Source organism: Filicampus tigris, chromosome 18, assembly GCF_054856515.1.
Source record: "Filicampus tigris isolate MCC_2025a chromosome 18, RoL_Ftig_1.0, whole genome shotgun sequence".
NCBI classification, from domain to species: Eukaryota; Metazoa; Chordata; class Actinopteri; order Syngnathiformes; family Syngnathidae; genus Filicampus; species Filicampus tigris.
This window is the reverse complement of record NC_141234.1, coordinates 7044502-7061061: the sequence shown is the minus strand read 5'-3', so window position 1 is coordinate 7061061 and position 16560 is coordinate 7044502. Positions and strand designations below refer to the sequence as shown.

The window sequence follows — 16560 nt, the reverse complement described above, 5'->3', positions numbered from 1 at the left end:
TTTAAAATTCAATTTGATTGCAACATAAAAAGCTTAACTCTTAAATTGTACCGTGACCTGAGATCGGAGGGTCGCATTTTTACTTTTACTTTGAAGGCTACAAAGTCCCCTCTTCGCGTACGCTTCCGGCGGGAGGAGGAGGGCAATCCCTGCTTGTATTTTTGTCTCTAGACTGTCCTCAGTCGAGAACAAAAACAAACTTGAACTACGTATGATGCGTGTCAACTCTTGATCATACGCTCGTCTGCCCGAGGAGGATCGACGGATGGCGTCAGGTTGAAGACATTCTACCTTTTTTTCAACCTTTGTTTTGTTTCGGGGCTAAACGAGCGAAGGGGAAGGGCTCTGCCGAGCTGGAAAAAAACCCCCAACAACAAACAAAAAACGCCCGTTTGGAAAATTAAAGTTGCGTGTCAGCCAGTGCGCACTTTTACGCACAACACTGGAACTTTAAGATGTTGTCTCGACGCGGCAGTGTCGCTTTGACTTGCGTTTTCTTTGTTGCTGTCACATCGTCAGGACGGTAAGCATGTGTTAAGCCCCACTCAAGAGCTTGACGAGCTTCGCTCCGATCACAAAAACAATAGACAAAAAACAGCATGGGGACCAAACAAAGCAGTCCCGTGTACGACGGCAGAACCCGGGCATATTCCAGCTCCGATCTGCCGTCCGGGAACTCCGGCGGAGGGGAAAGGTTCGCGGGCTTCAGGTACACCAATGGACCCGAGGGCCCCCGGATCAGGTACACGGGCGGGGGGCCCACCAGCTCCGGCCTCAGCATACCGGCCGCAGGCAGGCCGGGCTCGCACGCTCTCAATCAAAGTCTGGACGGCACAGATGGTGACGACGAGGGCCAGATGACCCCCGAGGGCCACAGGCTGCTAATAGGGTCCCTACCGGCTCATCTGTCCCCCCGCCTGCTGACAGGTAAGCTCAAGATCAGGTTGCTCGAGGTCAAAGTTGATCATTGTGCAGATGGTTAAGAGTTACATTTTTTTTTTTTTTTTTTTTGCAACATACAATCACATTTCTGGGTTCTCGGCTCTTGCTTCCCTGTGCATATTCCAGAGTCATCCCACATTTAAAAATGTGTATTAGGTTAATCTAAATTGTGCATAGGTGTGAATGCATGCTCAGTAGGATTTCAGTTGGGGGATTGACTTGGATGCAAAAGCTGTGCTGATGCATTTACTGCAAGCAATGTGAGTCTGAATAGTTGTTTTTTTTTGTTTGTATGTGCCCTGTGATTGGTTGAAACCAGTCTGGGGTGTACCTTGAGTCTCCCGCCCCAAAAGTCAGCAGGGATGGGCTGCAGCTCAGGTTTTTATTTGGGGCTGTAAATGGCCCACATGCCGCATGTTGCCCTCCACCACCTGCTCTGCGTCTATCCATTGTTCTCTTCTGAAGAACACGTCACCTTCACTGTGGCCTAACTTTACCATGCGTGTCCAATCAAAGTTAATGTTAGCTTACCGTATGCATATTTTAACAAGGCCTTACTGGCTTTACTTGTATTTTTCCACCGGGGCATATGGCACTTTTAGCATAACAGCCGTCACCGTTTGATTGCAGCCACAGGTGGCTGTTTTGTTTAAGAGTCTTCCACCCTACCCTCCTCCTTCTTTAACCGTCTTGCAAAACCGGCCTGTTTTTCACGGCGACTGCGAGAGGGAAGAGTGCATAATGTAGGTCAGCAGATAAGAGCTGCCTGCTGGTTACACATTTGCACGCCACACACACACCCACACACACACACAAACGCACACACTTCCTGGAGGGGTGTGTCCGAAAGGAGACAAAACAGAACTTACTCATAACAGTGTCTCACCTCCCCCTATGTCATATAATTGAAACAAAGCGTTTACAGTGCTTCCATGTCATTTCCTTATTGTGACTTCTCCTGATATGACTCCCCGTGGTGTTGGTGGTGATGATTTCCCTCATGAGGAAGTGCAATCCTTCATGACCAGCAGGGCTTCTGTCGCGTCCACGTGCTGTTCCTCTTTTTCTGGCCTTGCTCGTGGACACATGGTGCACATATGATGCATTGGACGCCATTTCCCGATTTGGATTTCATCAAACTCCAGTGAGTGGACGCTTGCCCGGTTAATCTGGCCCAGAAGCTGCTCCAAATCCACATATATGGCCTTCAAATTATGACTTGATTAAAGACTAAACCAACCAGCCGGTCACATGCGGTGCGTTTCCTGAAGAATGTGTTATGAGGTACATTATGGCCTTGCTCAATTGAAATAAAAAGAAGGGCTCGAGATAATGGAGTTAAAAAGTCCCTGGCATGCTCTGCATGCTAAAAAGGTCACGTGGTGTGTTTCCGGAAGGATGTGTTGTGTACCTTTTCAGTTTGAGACCACAACAGGGTCCTCTTCATCTTCCTCTCTGTGTTCATCTCCTCCACAGGTTTCCACTGTCCTGTGTGCTCCAAGTTCATGGCGTCGGATGAAATAGAGAAACATCTGCTCATGTGTTTCAGCAAATCGCGCCTCACCTACAACAGTAAGAACGACAACAGCTTTTATGAAGGGGGAAGCAATACATGTCACCTGCCGGCGTACAGAGAATCCCCGTTTATGGCGGGGGATACGTTCAGACCAAACATGACAATTTGCAATAACTTTTTCAAACTGAGGTCAACTAACTTATTAAAACACAATTTTTGGAGTATTCCTTCGCACCTGTTCTCACTCTCTCGCTGACAAGCACTGGGAGACTGTTGTATAATGTCACTTTGTGGGAATGAAAGGAAAACTCGCTCACACGGGTCTCCAACTAACAGGCACTAACTGTCACTCTTAGATGAAGTTTAATGTAAAACTGACGCAAAACAAAATTCAAACACTTATATATTTAACAAACATATTTAAAGAACAAAAATGGTCAACCAAACCATAGAATTTCATCTGATGAACGTTTAGCTTAATGCTAACTAATGCTAATTCAAAATGCCCAAAGAATGGCTAATTAAAATGCGCATAAAATGTGACGATAATAAAGAAATTAGCATAGATGTTAAGGCAATTATAAATCTTTTAACAGCTTAGCATCAACTACCAAAAAACCTGAATACTGACGCAATATTCTATGGCAGTGTGTTTCAGTGTGTGCACACGCTAGGCTATGCACATACAGTATACAGTCATGCAGTTACTGTAATGCGATCGCTCCTTGCCAGTTATTAATGATAACCACCTTGCATGATATAAATAGATACAGATACTCAAAATACCCACGGTCATATGCATGTGCCCGCAATGTAAATAAATACAACTAGAAATACACTTGGGCCCATGTGAATGGCTTTTTCCTATAAATAACGCGAACCTCTGATAGTTGTAGTAATTCAGTTACCATTTTGCTGCTCCATCTGCTGTGTGTGCCTTGGCCACCTGCGGGCAGTATAATACAAACGTATGCGTCTACATGGAACCGGCCAAAACTCCTCCATAAGCTGCAGTCATAAATGTTCTTCACAGAGGATAAAGAGCATCTGCATGCGCATATTGGTGTATTATCTGTCTACATGTGTTTTTCTCTCAAATAAAGTCAAAGCAAAAAATGTGTGCTCGTGCAGGTTTGACATCTCGGGGCACTCCTCTCTTCTCTCCAGACACTGCTGTACTAGATAAAACCCAGTCATAAAGTCAATAGCATGCTTGGTTACGCACGTGCACATGCAATACATCCCCTGTCGCCAGTTATGATCACCTCCGCCATGCGCAATTGCAGTCACGACTAGAAATAATTCACAGAACCCGCAGTAATGTACGGGCACATGCTCACGCGTAATGTACATGTCATGTCAGTAAAGCCATCACAACTGTTGACAGTTCATGTCAAACTACACCCTGCACAACAGAAAAACAGAACAATTAGAAATCAGAGCTGAGAGAGAAAGTCCACATCCAGTTTGGTCCACTGGCATCGTCTAAAAAAAATACGATTGCTCCTCAGTTCATGACCACCAACCGTGCACATCAGAAATCAACAGAATGCAGGATTGCATGAATCTATCTCCTAATCCATGCAGATACTGATTATCTCTATGCAAAGTTCGATTTTGTGTGAATACGGCACATGGCAGTGCCACCAGTAAGCCCGGATTTTGTCACGCGGGCCTGTCGTCGCTAGAAATATAGCTAAGTATGCTTCAGATAATGATTTTTTTTTTCTATAGAATGCTTCTATGGGAATTCTATCACAGGTTACAAAGACACAGGGTCCAGTAAGTCATCTGACATTTAATAGCTTTATTTGTGCTTTTTTTTTTCTTCATCTCAGAGGACATCCTGTCAAGAGATTCTGGGGAATGTGCCATCTGCTTAGAGGAGCTGGAGCAAGGCGACACCATTGCCAGACTCCCATGCCTCTGTATCTACCATAAAGGGTAATTTATAGACATACTTGTGCGCACACCCACACACACACACAGTATACAGAGTTGCCACAACTTAACGCATGATCTCCCTTAACAGGTTTTCAATTGGGTTGAGCTGGAGACTGACTAGGTTACTTTAAAACACTGCTTCTTGAGCCACTCCTTTCTTTAAATATATCGGTAAACAAATTCTTTGTATATTTGGGGTCATTATCATGCCGGAAGACCCACCCGGGAAGTTTCATCCAAGATTTGACAGTACATGGCTCCATGACACTGTTTCCACCCGCCTAGTTCAGAGTAGAGATGCTCAATATATCGAAAAAATATCGTCATCGCGATAATGGCCTGTGCAGTATGCATATCTTATAAAAACATGCAATAATTTTCTTAGGGAATTGTATGCTTTTACGCAAACTTAAATGCACATTGCCACCCAAACTTAAATGCACATCACCACCCAATAGGTGGACATTATCTGGGGGGGATAACAGTTAATTAGCTAAGAACACATTGAGCTTGCTTTTTTGCTACACCAAACCACAGAACTGTGAGGCAGACGAGTGAGCTAATGCCACCATATTGCTGTAAATGCAGAGTTCCGTCACTCATTTCGTAGCTATCCTTCACTACCACTGTACTATTTAACTTTGGAACAACTTGTCTTCTAATAGCTGTAAGCGATGGCACAGATTAAAAGAAAACTATTTTATTTTCCTTGGCATGCAAATATTGAGTCAGATCTTAAGAAAACATCCATCCATCCATCCATTATCTGTACCGCTTCTCCTCACAAGGGTCGCGGGGCGTGCTGGAGCCTATCCCAGCTGTCTTTGGGCAGTAGGCGGGGGACACCCTGAACTGGTTGCCAGCCAATCGCAGGGCACACAGAGACAAACATCCGCACTCACAATCACACCTAGGGGCAATTTAGAGTATCCAATCAACTTACCATGCATGTTTTTGGAGTGTGGGAGGAAACCGGAGTGCCCGGAGAAAACCCACGCAGGCACGGGGAGAACATGCAAACTCCACACAGGGAGGCCGGAGCCGGGATCGAACCCGCGACCTCTGAACTGTGAGGCGGACGTGCTAACCAGTCGACCACCGTGCCGCCTAAGAAAACATTCACATTCCAAACTGCTTAACCCTTACATACTGTTTGGCTCAAATTGAACAGGAATAGAAATACCCTAAATGTGTGTGTGTGTGTGTGTGTGTGTGTGGTTTTTTTAAGCCAGAAAGTTGATGACTTTTTTAAGTATGACACAAATATTTCTCAATGTCAGGAGATCCTTGACCTGAAACATATTGTATGTGCATGGAAATTGAACAGTAGTCAACACTAAGTGAAGTTTTTTATGCATTTAGATGTAATTCGCTCTTTTTTTTGTTTGTTTTTGTTTCCAGGTGTATAGACGAGTGGTTTGAAGTGAATCGCTCATGTCCGGAACACCCCTCCAACTAGCAAAGAGTACAGTGAATCAATCTACTGTACCCAACCTTAACACTGTACGTTCCAGTGTTGTAATTATGTTTAAGTGCTCATCAGGGATTGTAAAACATGATTTTGTAGCGGATTATTCGTGCGGCCTCGCGGGAGAGACGTCGATGGATATTGGATGGATTTTATTTTAGTTTAGTTCGGGGTGTCGTGGAATGTGTGGGGGAAACTACTGGTTGGGAGTCCATTTGCGTCTCCAAAGTGAATGTTCATCGGGCCCTGTGCTGGCTCGAGCCTTTCCCTAAAAAGTGGGATCCGGCGGAAGGAACTGTTTTGTGATGGGAAAGTAATGTGACATTTCAATAGAGATTTTTCTGGTTGTTGCCGTTGCCTGTTCTGGACTGGCTGAACAATGTGAAAAAAAAAACAGCCATACAGAATACAAGATGCCTATATCAGCTTTAAGGGATGATTAGCGTTGATGGCAGTAGTTTATTATTTTTCCCAATATTCAAACAAATGTCATAGACCAAATAGTCTTAACATGAAATAGCTAATGCTCGGCTATTCTGAACCACATCCATGCAATTGTGTAGCATGTAGAAAGTGGAATTGACGATAGGCTCAGACATATCTTAAATGGTGATTTGTACGCTCTTTAAAAAGGAGCGTCATAATATGCTGCTATGTCATAGACTGGAAAGTTTCCTATAACCTTTGGATCTTTGTTCTGTGTCATTTCTATTTGTACTGTAATGAATTGCACAAGAAAATAAATGTTTTGTCATTGTGTCTATTTACGGAATACAACGTAAACTTGAAGCCATAAAATGTACTGTCAAATAAACGAAGCTTAGTTAAAAAAAAACACACACCCAAAAAAATACATAACCAAAGTTTTTAATATTTCTTAACAGTGTGTGCACTTACATGTTTACTCCTGTTTTTTGAACATTTGCACCTAGACTTTGAGCAACAATTAAAAATAAATCATTGTCCTGTTTTACAGTGGGTGATTATGTCATTAACTTTTCTCTAGAAGTTTCAATAGGATAAGGAATAATGTGTTGCATTATCCTACACTTTAATTAACTTCTTAATTACTTTCAACCAATACACCTTCCAAAAAAAAAAATCAGAGAAATAAGCTTAAAGTTGATTGGCTTTTCATTGTTTTTTAAAAAATGTTTTTAAAATTTTATTCAGCTTTAACAAAAAATACTGTGCCAAAAAATACTTGTGTTATTGCTTTTAATTGCGTTCAAACAAAACAAGTGACGTCACAGGTACATGCTTCCGTCGCGTACTGAATACGTCAGGAAACCAACCAGCAACGTTCTTGTCTGGAATTGCGGTAAACACGCTTAGTTTTGCCTCTCTAAACAATTCGTTCAGCCGGACAGCACCTTTTTACTAAGATACTAAGGTAAGTGTGTCCTTTGTAAAGTACTTTAACAGTTGTTTGATTATGTGTTGATGTTTTAAACTTATATTCCTAAAGCTAACTCGATTACGCATTAGCCATTGGGCTAGCGGCTTCACATATATGTGCTTTTTCTCAATGCTGTTCAGAGCTATTGTAAAATATGACAATGAACATGCTAGATCTATCCGATATTGTTGTCAATTTCAGGAGTGGGGAGTGGACGGCGACGTGTGAAAATGTCGTACATGCTACCGCATCTCCACAATGGCTGGCAGGTCGACCAAGCCATCCTGTCCGAGGAGGATCGAGTTCTCGTCATCCGCTTCGGACACGACTGGGACCCGACATGTATGAAAATGGACGAGGTTCTGTACAGCATTGCTGAAAAGGTTCGTGGAATGTCATAATAAAAGTATTGTTACGTTATCGGCATTGGTTCGAGCGGCATAGTTAAAAGAATGCACCCCCTAGCGCCAATGTAGATTTTAAATTGGACAAATTGTGGAAATTTGACCTATTAACCCCACTATATACAGTAACAAATACGGTATATATAACAAATCAATTTTGCTGCTTTAACAGGTGAAAAACTTTGCCGTCATCTACCTGGTGGACATCACAGAAGTGCCCGACTTCAACAAGATGTACGAGTTGTATGACCCCTGCACTGTTATGTTCTTTTTCAGGTAAAATGCTCACAATCCTTCTTATTTAATTCGTGTTTAGTCTGTCTGACAGTCAAATGCGTGTCACCCCCCCAAGGAATAAGCACATCATGATTGATTTGGGCACTGGCAACAACAACAAGATCAACTGGACAATGGAGGACAAGCAGGAGATGATAGACATTGTGGAGACGGTGTACCGAGGAGCAAGGAAAGGACGGGGTCTGGTGGTGTCGCCCAAGGATTATTCCACAAAATACAGATATTAATTATATTCTGTTTTTTTTTTTTTGTAGTATTTTGTCACTTAGTTGGTATTTTTAAACATGTTATATTTTGTTTCGTTTCATTACATTTTTTTCCATTTATTTAAACTCTAAGGACTTGTTTCTTGGTGCTCAACAATAACCAAGGCCTCATTTGTCATAATAAAGTCAGATATAAATGGGAAAATGTATTCTTGTTTTGAGCAGACTCTTCATAACTACCTGTATGTGTGGAGTTGCATAACAATTCATGTTTTTACATTCAAAAGTTTCACGTTTCACATTTAATTTGTCACTTGCTTGCATCAATTTTATTATAGTTAACAAAAGCTAACAAAATAAACCATTCCATTCTCCAAACAAAATTGAAAAAAACATTTTCGTTAACAAAATAGAAACTGCTTTAAAAAACAATAAAACAAAACTACATCTTGCGTTAATAAGACTAAACTATAATCATACTGAAAATGTCCTTTGTCATCTTTGACTTAATTTCGGGGTTAATTTTAAATATATTTTGGTACTGTATTGCAAAGAAGGTCAAACAGTCGTTTGAGAATCGTAGTTTATTTTATTACACAACATTTAGTGACTATTTTGTTGTATTTTGCACTCGACAAATACTCCCATATTAAAAAATCTTAAACAAAACATTTTCAAAAAATAAACAAACCTGCTTTTAAAACGAACCACAACTAAGTGAATAAAAAAAGAAATAAAAACTTGCATGAGGTTTAAGTAAAGAACTCTAAATGCATTGTCACAAATATTCCACTAGATGACGCCAAAGTGGTGACTAAAAATGCCACTCTACGCTCTTCATAAAACTGTGATATTTATGGTTGTTTTTAATCATTTAAAAAATACACCATCAAACGGAAAGCTAGAGAATGGCAGTATCAGTACCACAAATGATTAATATTGAAAATAATGTATTTTCACTATGTGGCAATGACCCCAAACCCCCAAGTGACATTTAACCACTTGGTATCCCTGTATATACCAGTAATATTATATAAACTTTGAATGTTCAACTATCCATCCATTTAGTATAAGTTTGTGCTCAATAGGATGACGGGTGAGCTGGAGCATCTTACTTTTGGTGAGAAGCATTGTACACCCCCCAACTAGTTTGCATGCAGCCAATCGCAGGGCACATATACACAATACACAATTCTACAAAGTGACACATTCAAACTGGAATCAAACAAAGCTGTACAGTGACATTTTTTTCCCGCAAATTAACTCCACCGCCACGTCCCTATTAACATCCCCTGCGGGCCCCTCTTGTCCTTTCCACTTACATTAACCTACAAAGGTTTGGCATACATTTGTGACTGCCCACCACTTCACCCCCAATGTACACTTAACGCTGGGCCAGTGATGTTCCATTGGTCTGTTATAATTCACATCATTATGCGTTGTTGTTCCTTATTTACTGTTAATCAGCTCACTGTGGCGGTAAATGGGAAGTGTGGACAAGTGCCGGGCGAGTCCACTTCATATGGAGACAGAGCAAAGTGAGTGTAAAGTCACTGTTTCTCAAATTTTATTGCCCCAAGGCACATATTTTACATTAAAAACATTTTTAAGGGATCATTTTTAGAGCATATTGGCAAAAAAAAAAAAAAAAAAAACAGACTCCGGGTCCACTCTATACTGAAATAATGATCTTGTCTCAATTTACTCAGCTGCTGCCATCTAGTGGAAGAGCATTTAGCCGGTGACTGTCGGTCACTGACATAGATAAATGGGCAAAGATATATAATTTGTAGTAAATATATCTGACTAATTTCCCACCTGATTATGTCTCACGACACCCAAATGTGCCATTGGGTCCAAACCTTAAAGCCGTGGTAATACGTGATCTGTTTTCAACTGATAGGGGATCGCTACAGAGAGGAGTGTCATCAAACTGTGAAGAGGGGCGCCCAAGGAGGAGACATGTTGGCATGCCTCTATAGTTGGATATTAAACCCAATGTGGGGGGGAGAGGGTTGTTGCCAAAACCTCAGCCCCCTACCCCACCAAAACATCCTTCTATCAGCAGTGATACATAATAATGCCTTTATTTCCTCATGGTCTGTCTATCTATACTTGTATACATACACCAGAAGGACTTATTTGCGGTCAAGTTTTTTTTTTTGCCTACAGGTGGAGCATGGCACCAAAGCCAAAAGATAATTTTGATGCTTTGCCATGAAAATGGGGATGCCTAGTATTATTGGATTACCAAATTCTTCCTGGTATGCAGCCTTCCAAATGTCCTAGGAGGCAACTTCCATTTCTCCTGTTTCAACATAGTCAACCAATCACGCACCGCCATTTCACTTGGCTTTTTAATTAGATCTTTACACAAGAGGCATATACCAGGGAACAATATCGAGCCCCATATGTTGGTATGTTTGTTTTCTCTCATTCCCTTAAATAAAGCTGATTGGGAGTCACGGTGGAGGGATGATGAACCCAAATCTAAGATTGTAGGGGGGCTCTCAGTGTCTTTTTGTTGCCTATGGGTCGGAGGAGATTAAAAAGATGTTTTAAGGAGATAAAATACTGAAGCAAACATCATTCTTTCCATTCTCAGCGACACACTTAGCAGTTGGCTTAATACGCCACCCGTCTGCCTTTCACTCCACTCGGGGTACTGTGACTAAACGGATTTGCATTTCTGCCTTTCCCAAACGGGAGTAATTCTCACTCTGTGGTGGGAAGTAACAAAGTAGAAATACTTTGTTACTCCAATTAAGTAGATTTTTCAGCTGTCTGTACTTTACTTGAGAATTTTTTTTGACTACAACTACTTAAGCACATTTCAGAGTCTGAACTGTTTTTTCTTTTACGTAACCTTTCCATACACTTCAGGTCAAATTTGGCCCGTTTTGACATTTGACAGTAATTAAAATATCTTCTTTCCCCCGAAAGAGGAGAGGAGAAACAGCAGTAAAACAGGCCACAATACTGACCAGCTCAAAGTGAAGTAGCAGCGCTCGGAGAGAGGTGTCGCTATGATTTAAACACACACATGCTGAGCAAACACCACACCAGGCTTTCCTCGCGCGTAACCCCCATTTTCATCGGAGCCCAATTAGCACCTGCTCGCTCCTCACAGGCAGGCTGGCCACCCGGCCGGCTGGCCGTGCCTCCTGCCGCACTGGAGGTGCAATGCTGAGAATTGCCGCAGCTGAACTAACACAATCACCACTCACAAACACAATCACCACTCACACACACACACACAAAAGCTCAAATTTGGGCCAAACTCCATTTTGTTCCATTTCAAGCACTGGCGCATGAAATCAGAATCACAGGCGAGCAGTAGCAAAAATAGTTTAGTCTGTCATGGCTAAATCCATGTTGCACATATACCGTCTGAACGGCGGATTTAAAAATTGTTAAGGATAAAAAACAGCCTTAATATCTTGTAAAAGTGATTTCAAGCAGGTATGCTATGGAATGGAGACTTTCCTTTTTCGCAAAATATCCATCTTTTACCACAATGTAGTGCACTGACATACTAGTTCCGTGACCAAGCTGGATTTACAAATCAAATCTTCTCATGTGCAGGTGCTTTCATTTTGTACTTGTGTTTTATGACCGCGTGTTGCATTCAATAAACACCTAAAAAAAAATTCAGAATTTTCTGTTTCTCACTTCACTAAAAGGTGGTCTACAGACTCCAAACAAAAATTTTGAGAAAAAAAAAAAAGACCAAGTGAAAGCTCATAATGCAATAAATTCTTAAGTCAAGGTATCATTTTTGTCTTTTGCTTAATTCTATTTAATAACCGATGATTTAATAAAATGTTTAAATGGTTAAATGTCTATGCAATGTTGCTCATCCTGCTAGCATTTACATTATATTATTTACAATAATTCTGTGAACTAATTATTCAATTGCAACAAAAAATAAATCCATCTTAAGGTCCATGCACTAGTACACTTTGTCCTAAATTATTTTTTTTCAACAGCTCCTGCCACTTTTGCTCTATTAGTACATAATCAGACCACACTAGTAGGCTTATTACTGTGCTGCACTAGCAACACAACTCGGCCAACTAGTAGCCACGTGTCACACACTAGTCGCCTCCTGGATACTAATAGTAACTCGTTGAGCTCCATCACATAACGATGTCTTGAGCCGTCTTCATCCCTCCTCCTCTACCTCGAACGCATCCCTGTCCTCTCGTCACAGCCGCTGCCCTCCCACCCCTTCACCTGCCTACCCACGCCGGTACGGCCCCCCGCCCCACTACCCAGACCCCCATATACCACTCTCTATTCTTCCAATGCATTTTGCCCATACAAGGCGAGAGCACAGGCAGAGCGTACTAAGTGCGTGAGCTCCGTGGGGGTGCGGGGAGACCATGGAGATGCTGACGACCCGCCGAGATTGCCGGGGGATGGAGAGCAGATGCAATGGATGGGGGGAGGGGGGGGGGGGGTAGGTAGTTCTATCAATGACTCCAAAGAGGAGGACAGAAATAGGCATAAAGTGGAGGAGGAGGTGATGGAGGAAGGACACGAGGAGGGGATGCTGCAGGTCAATGTGATGCTCGAAGTGACAAAGCTACATTTACCATCTGAGTCAGCCACTAAAAATAAACGGTTGCCAAGCGGGAATTTTTTTGAATGGTGTGTCGAGGTGTCCGCAGCTCCGCAGCTGCCAGTGGGGGTCATGAGTTTTGGGGGAGGGGGGGGGGGTATGGCAGTGGGCTTCAGTTGACACACGATCAGCCCAGACTTCAGATGTTTTGTCTTTTAAGGACCTTTTCATATAATTGGGCCATTATAGTTAAAAAGAACAAGAACTTTACACTGGGAAATTTTCCAAAATGTGGAAAAGGAGTGTTAATCAGAAAAGCCGAAGAAAGCCATATCGGGTACTTCTTGTGTTATTGCTCATTGATGCTCTGCACTGAAATTCTGTCACAAATAGAATTGATGCTGATGTGAAATTACATTTAAATTCATTTAGTAGCATCATCCCCCCCTAAAAAAAACATTAGCTCTCTTACCTTTCGTCTTCATTTTGTCCTGCTTTTCAAACATGTCACATGGTCAATCCATTCATCCAACATCAAACAGAAAGGCACAATTGATCCTGAAAACACACACCAAAAAAACGGACAGTATGACTAATTCAGGGTGCTCCAACCTTTGCTGTATAGAAATAACACTCAGGTATTCATATTTCAGTTTCGTCTCATGCGCACAGCCTGTGCCTTTATTTCTAAATCTATTTCATCATCTTATGATGAATGGCGCCCATGTTAAAATGTTTCTGCCGAACTCAGTGCAAATAGGGGACCATGAATTAGCAAACTGCAGAGTATTATTATTGCATAATTATGCACGCGCTGTGCTGTGACTATATACAGTATCTCTGGAGGCAAAGTTCCCCGCTAATCTCATGCAAATGTGACGCGCTTATGCAGTGTGTATCCTTGCATGCACACGCTAATGTTGGTTCCCGTACACTGCAACACACTTGCTAAAATGAAATACTTGGTTACGGTACTTGAGTAGTTTTGTCAGGTATCTGTACTTGCACTTGCCTGAAAACCTACAGCTTCTGGCATTCATTCAAAAATGTTCCGTCTAACAAGAAAGAAAATGTCTACAAGTAAGTTATGAGTTCAAATTAGCTTATTTTACATTGTTACTCAGTTCACAACGCTAGTAAAGCTTTCGGAACACATTTTGATAGCATGAAAGTTGAACCAACGCTAGCTTGCGCTTCAACAACAACATGATGTGACATGATGTAACATTTTTTTATTCATCTTCTTGGTACAAGCACAATTTAAGTCATTAAAATAGGGAATTATTTAATGCACAGAGAAAACTGTTTTTTTTTTTTTAACTATTAACAGCAGGTCTTGGTCCTAGTAGCAAAAGTTTGCAAGCAAAGCACTACTTTTGTCTAAATGAAACGCCGCAATTCACTTCAAAATAATTTCTTGGCACCAAGATAGCACAAGGTGGTGTCAAAGCATTACGTTTGTCCAAATGAAGCTCCTTAACTTGTTTCAACATAGTTCCTTGGCACCAAGATGGCAAGAGATGGTGTCAAAGCACCACTTTTGTCTAAATGAAGCTCCTCAACTTGCTTCAACATTGTTCTTTGGCACCAAGATGGCACAAGAGAGTGGTAAAGCATTACATTTATCTAAAGCTCTTCAATTCACTTTAACACAGATTCTTGATACTAAAATTGAATCAAAGCACTACTTTTGTCTAAATGAAGTTCCTCAATTCACTTCAACACAGTTCTAGAGTGCGAATTTGCAAACAAATTAAAAATGTATTGGTACTTTTAAAAATTTTTGTACTCATTTACATTTCAGAGTCTTTAATTTTTTTTACTTTTATGGAAGTCTTTTTTTTTTTTTTCATACTAGTATCTGTATTTGTACTTTGTACTAAGTGTGCGTACTTTTCCCACCTCAAGAGTCACATGAGCATCATGTGTACAGATCGGATTTCACGGCGGGGTGCCACCTGAACGGATGGATTTGTTCACCACAGTTGGTCAGATGGGTTTGGCTTAAGGCCTCAGGTCAGTGTTATTTCACACACAACAACAAAAAAAAAAACTTTAAATTGACCTCCCCCCACCTCTCTGTGTGTGCCATAAATGCCCTTTAAAGACAACATCTGTTCCTGCCCTTATGGAGTCGCAAGTGCATCCAAGCCTTCTGGAGCCTCGAGTTGAGAGTTACAAGCATGCAATCGAGAAGTAATCATGTCCTATATCCAAACTGTTGTTTATGACCATGTTTGGTCAGTCAGGTCAAATGTAAAGTGTGTTTTTTATCATTAATGTATGTGTATAGAATGCATATACCTTGTGTAGTATGTCATTTAGGGGCATATTTGAAGAACCCCATCCCCCCACAGCCCACCCCCCCAAAAAAAACAAAAAAACTCGACAAAGTCATTTAGATTATTCTGAGTAATAATGATATGAATGAGTAATTCATTCCTGCTAAAATAATTCATGTATTAGCCTGAACATGTTTTCAACGAAAGATAATAGAGTGTACACTACGACTGTCAGAGCCAGATTGGCTTTTATCTTGTTTTGGGGTTAAGAAAAAGGTTTTCGCTTCCAATTTGAGCTGGTTAAAATTGGGGAAACACTGAGCTGAATTTTGTATAAATAGAGTTATGCATGAAATTGATGATCACACATCTGACAAATGGAGAACAATGTCTGGATTTAGTGCATGGCCTCATGCACAAATTATTTAAGCAGATATGAATTTTTGGTATGCGTGACTATGAAATGTTGCACGTTAGCGAAGGGCACCTCCCCATGTAAACATAATGTTGTTTGAATTTTTTTTTGTTGCAGTTACAAGCAGGGACTCTTTTTTGGAGATGTGAAAGAAGTAGTCAAAAGAGGAAGATTGACTCTTGCTTTCACTTTCCATTGTCACGTGTTATGCTGCTTAAAAATGCCTCAACAAACACACCAACTTCTGCAAGTGCAGAAATCCTTTTGAAAATGTACATCGCTAATGAGACTCCCACACAATTCAATCAGTGCCCACCAAAGGAATGTTTCCCAAAAAAAAAAAATCAAACCTGACTGCAGTTTTAACACTCGGCAGGAAATTGGGTGTCTACCACAACAGGGATGCATGAAAAAGTTTCAAGGAGACTGAACTTGAACAGGAAGTCGGCCATTTTGGTTTGAAGCAGCCATTTTGGGTGAATTCCGACAAAATCCTTCTCTGGAATTTGCCAGCACATTCTTCAGGAAATAGGATTGAAGTTATCCTATCTTTCATTGAAAAATAGCTTACATCTCTAGAAATCAGAATATAATTTTGAATATAAAAATTAGATAGGGGATCCTATTGAGAGTTTTCCAAAAGCCCTTTTCTGTGCGGAGTAAGCAAACTTAACAGTACTGCTGTAAACAGTGAAAGACTTTGAGCTGCAGTGCTTAATCATAAATGTCATTTTGCTGGAATTTATAGTTGGCCAACAACAGAAAGCTCGTCAGCAAGAGCCCAGTGATGCGACTATCCCCGGGTGATAGCTCGCAGTCACCCACACAGTGTGCAAAAATACATCCCTGAGTCATCGTGATTCACTTTCACACAAGAAGTCAGAAACTATGTGAAAAAAGCAGCCGTTCGCAAAGCTTTTGGGTCCAGGGAGGAATTTTTCCAAGCACTCCTCATAATTGCAATGCCAATGAAACATAAATGGAACAATTATGAGTAAAACGTTAAAAAGTAATAATTTTACGAGAAATAATGTATTTTTGTTCAGGGTAAGACTTGAGACTTAAGACTTGCACATACATTAGGTGACTAATTGTTCTCACCCCCTGTGATTGGTTAAAAATG

At 41.1% G+C, this 16560-nt stretch overlaps 2 protein-coding genes and 1 long non-coding RNA gene across 3 annotated transcripts in view; 2 read left to right on the top strand and 1 right to left on the bottom strand.

The window, feature by feature from the left end:
- LOC147132229 (uncharacterized) overlaps window positions 1-16560 on the bottom strand; it is a 42054-nt gene that overhangs the window by 6194 nt on the left and 19300 nt on the right. The window contains exons 3-4 of the long non-coding RNA XR_015082284.1: window positions 13213-13298; window positions 2354-2506 (exon numbers count right to left, since the gene is read on the bottom strand). This is a non-coding gene — a long non-coding RNA (uncharacterized LOC147132229). The remainder of the gene's footprint in view (window positions 1-2353; window positions 2507-13212; window positions 13299-16560) is intronic.
- LOC147132231 (E3 ubiquitin-protein ligase ZNRF2-like) lies at window positions 114-6633 on the top strand. The gene is made up of 4 exons (XM_086015577.1): window positions 114-927; window positions 2419-2514; window positions 4297-4402; window positions 5804-6633. The coding sequence occupies exons 1-4, from the start codon at window positions 600-602 to the stop codon at window positions 5859-5861; spliced, it is 588 nt and encodes a 195-aa protein (XP_085871703.1). The 5' UTR covers window positions 114-599; the 3' UTR covers window positions 5862-6633.
- txnl4a (thioredoxin-like 4A) lies at window positions 7109-8385 on the top strand. The gene is made up of 4 exons (XM_086014653.1): window positions 7109-7263; window positions 7471-7652; window positions 7846-7949; window positions 8026-8385. The coding sequence occupies exons 2-4, from the start codon at window positions 7500-7502 to the stop codon at window positions 8195-8197; spliced, it is 429 nt and encodes a 142-aa protein (XP_085870779.1). The 5' UTR covers window positions 7109-7263; window positions 7471-7499; the 3' UTR covers window positions 8198-8385.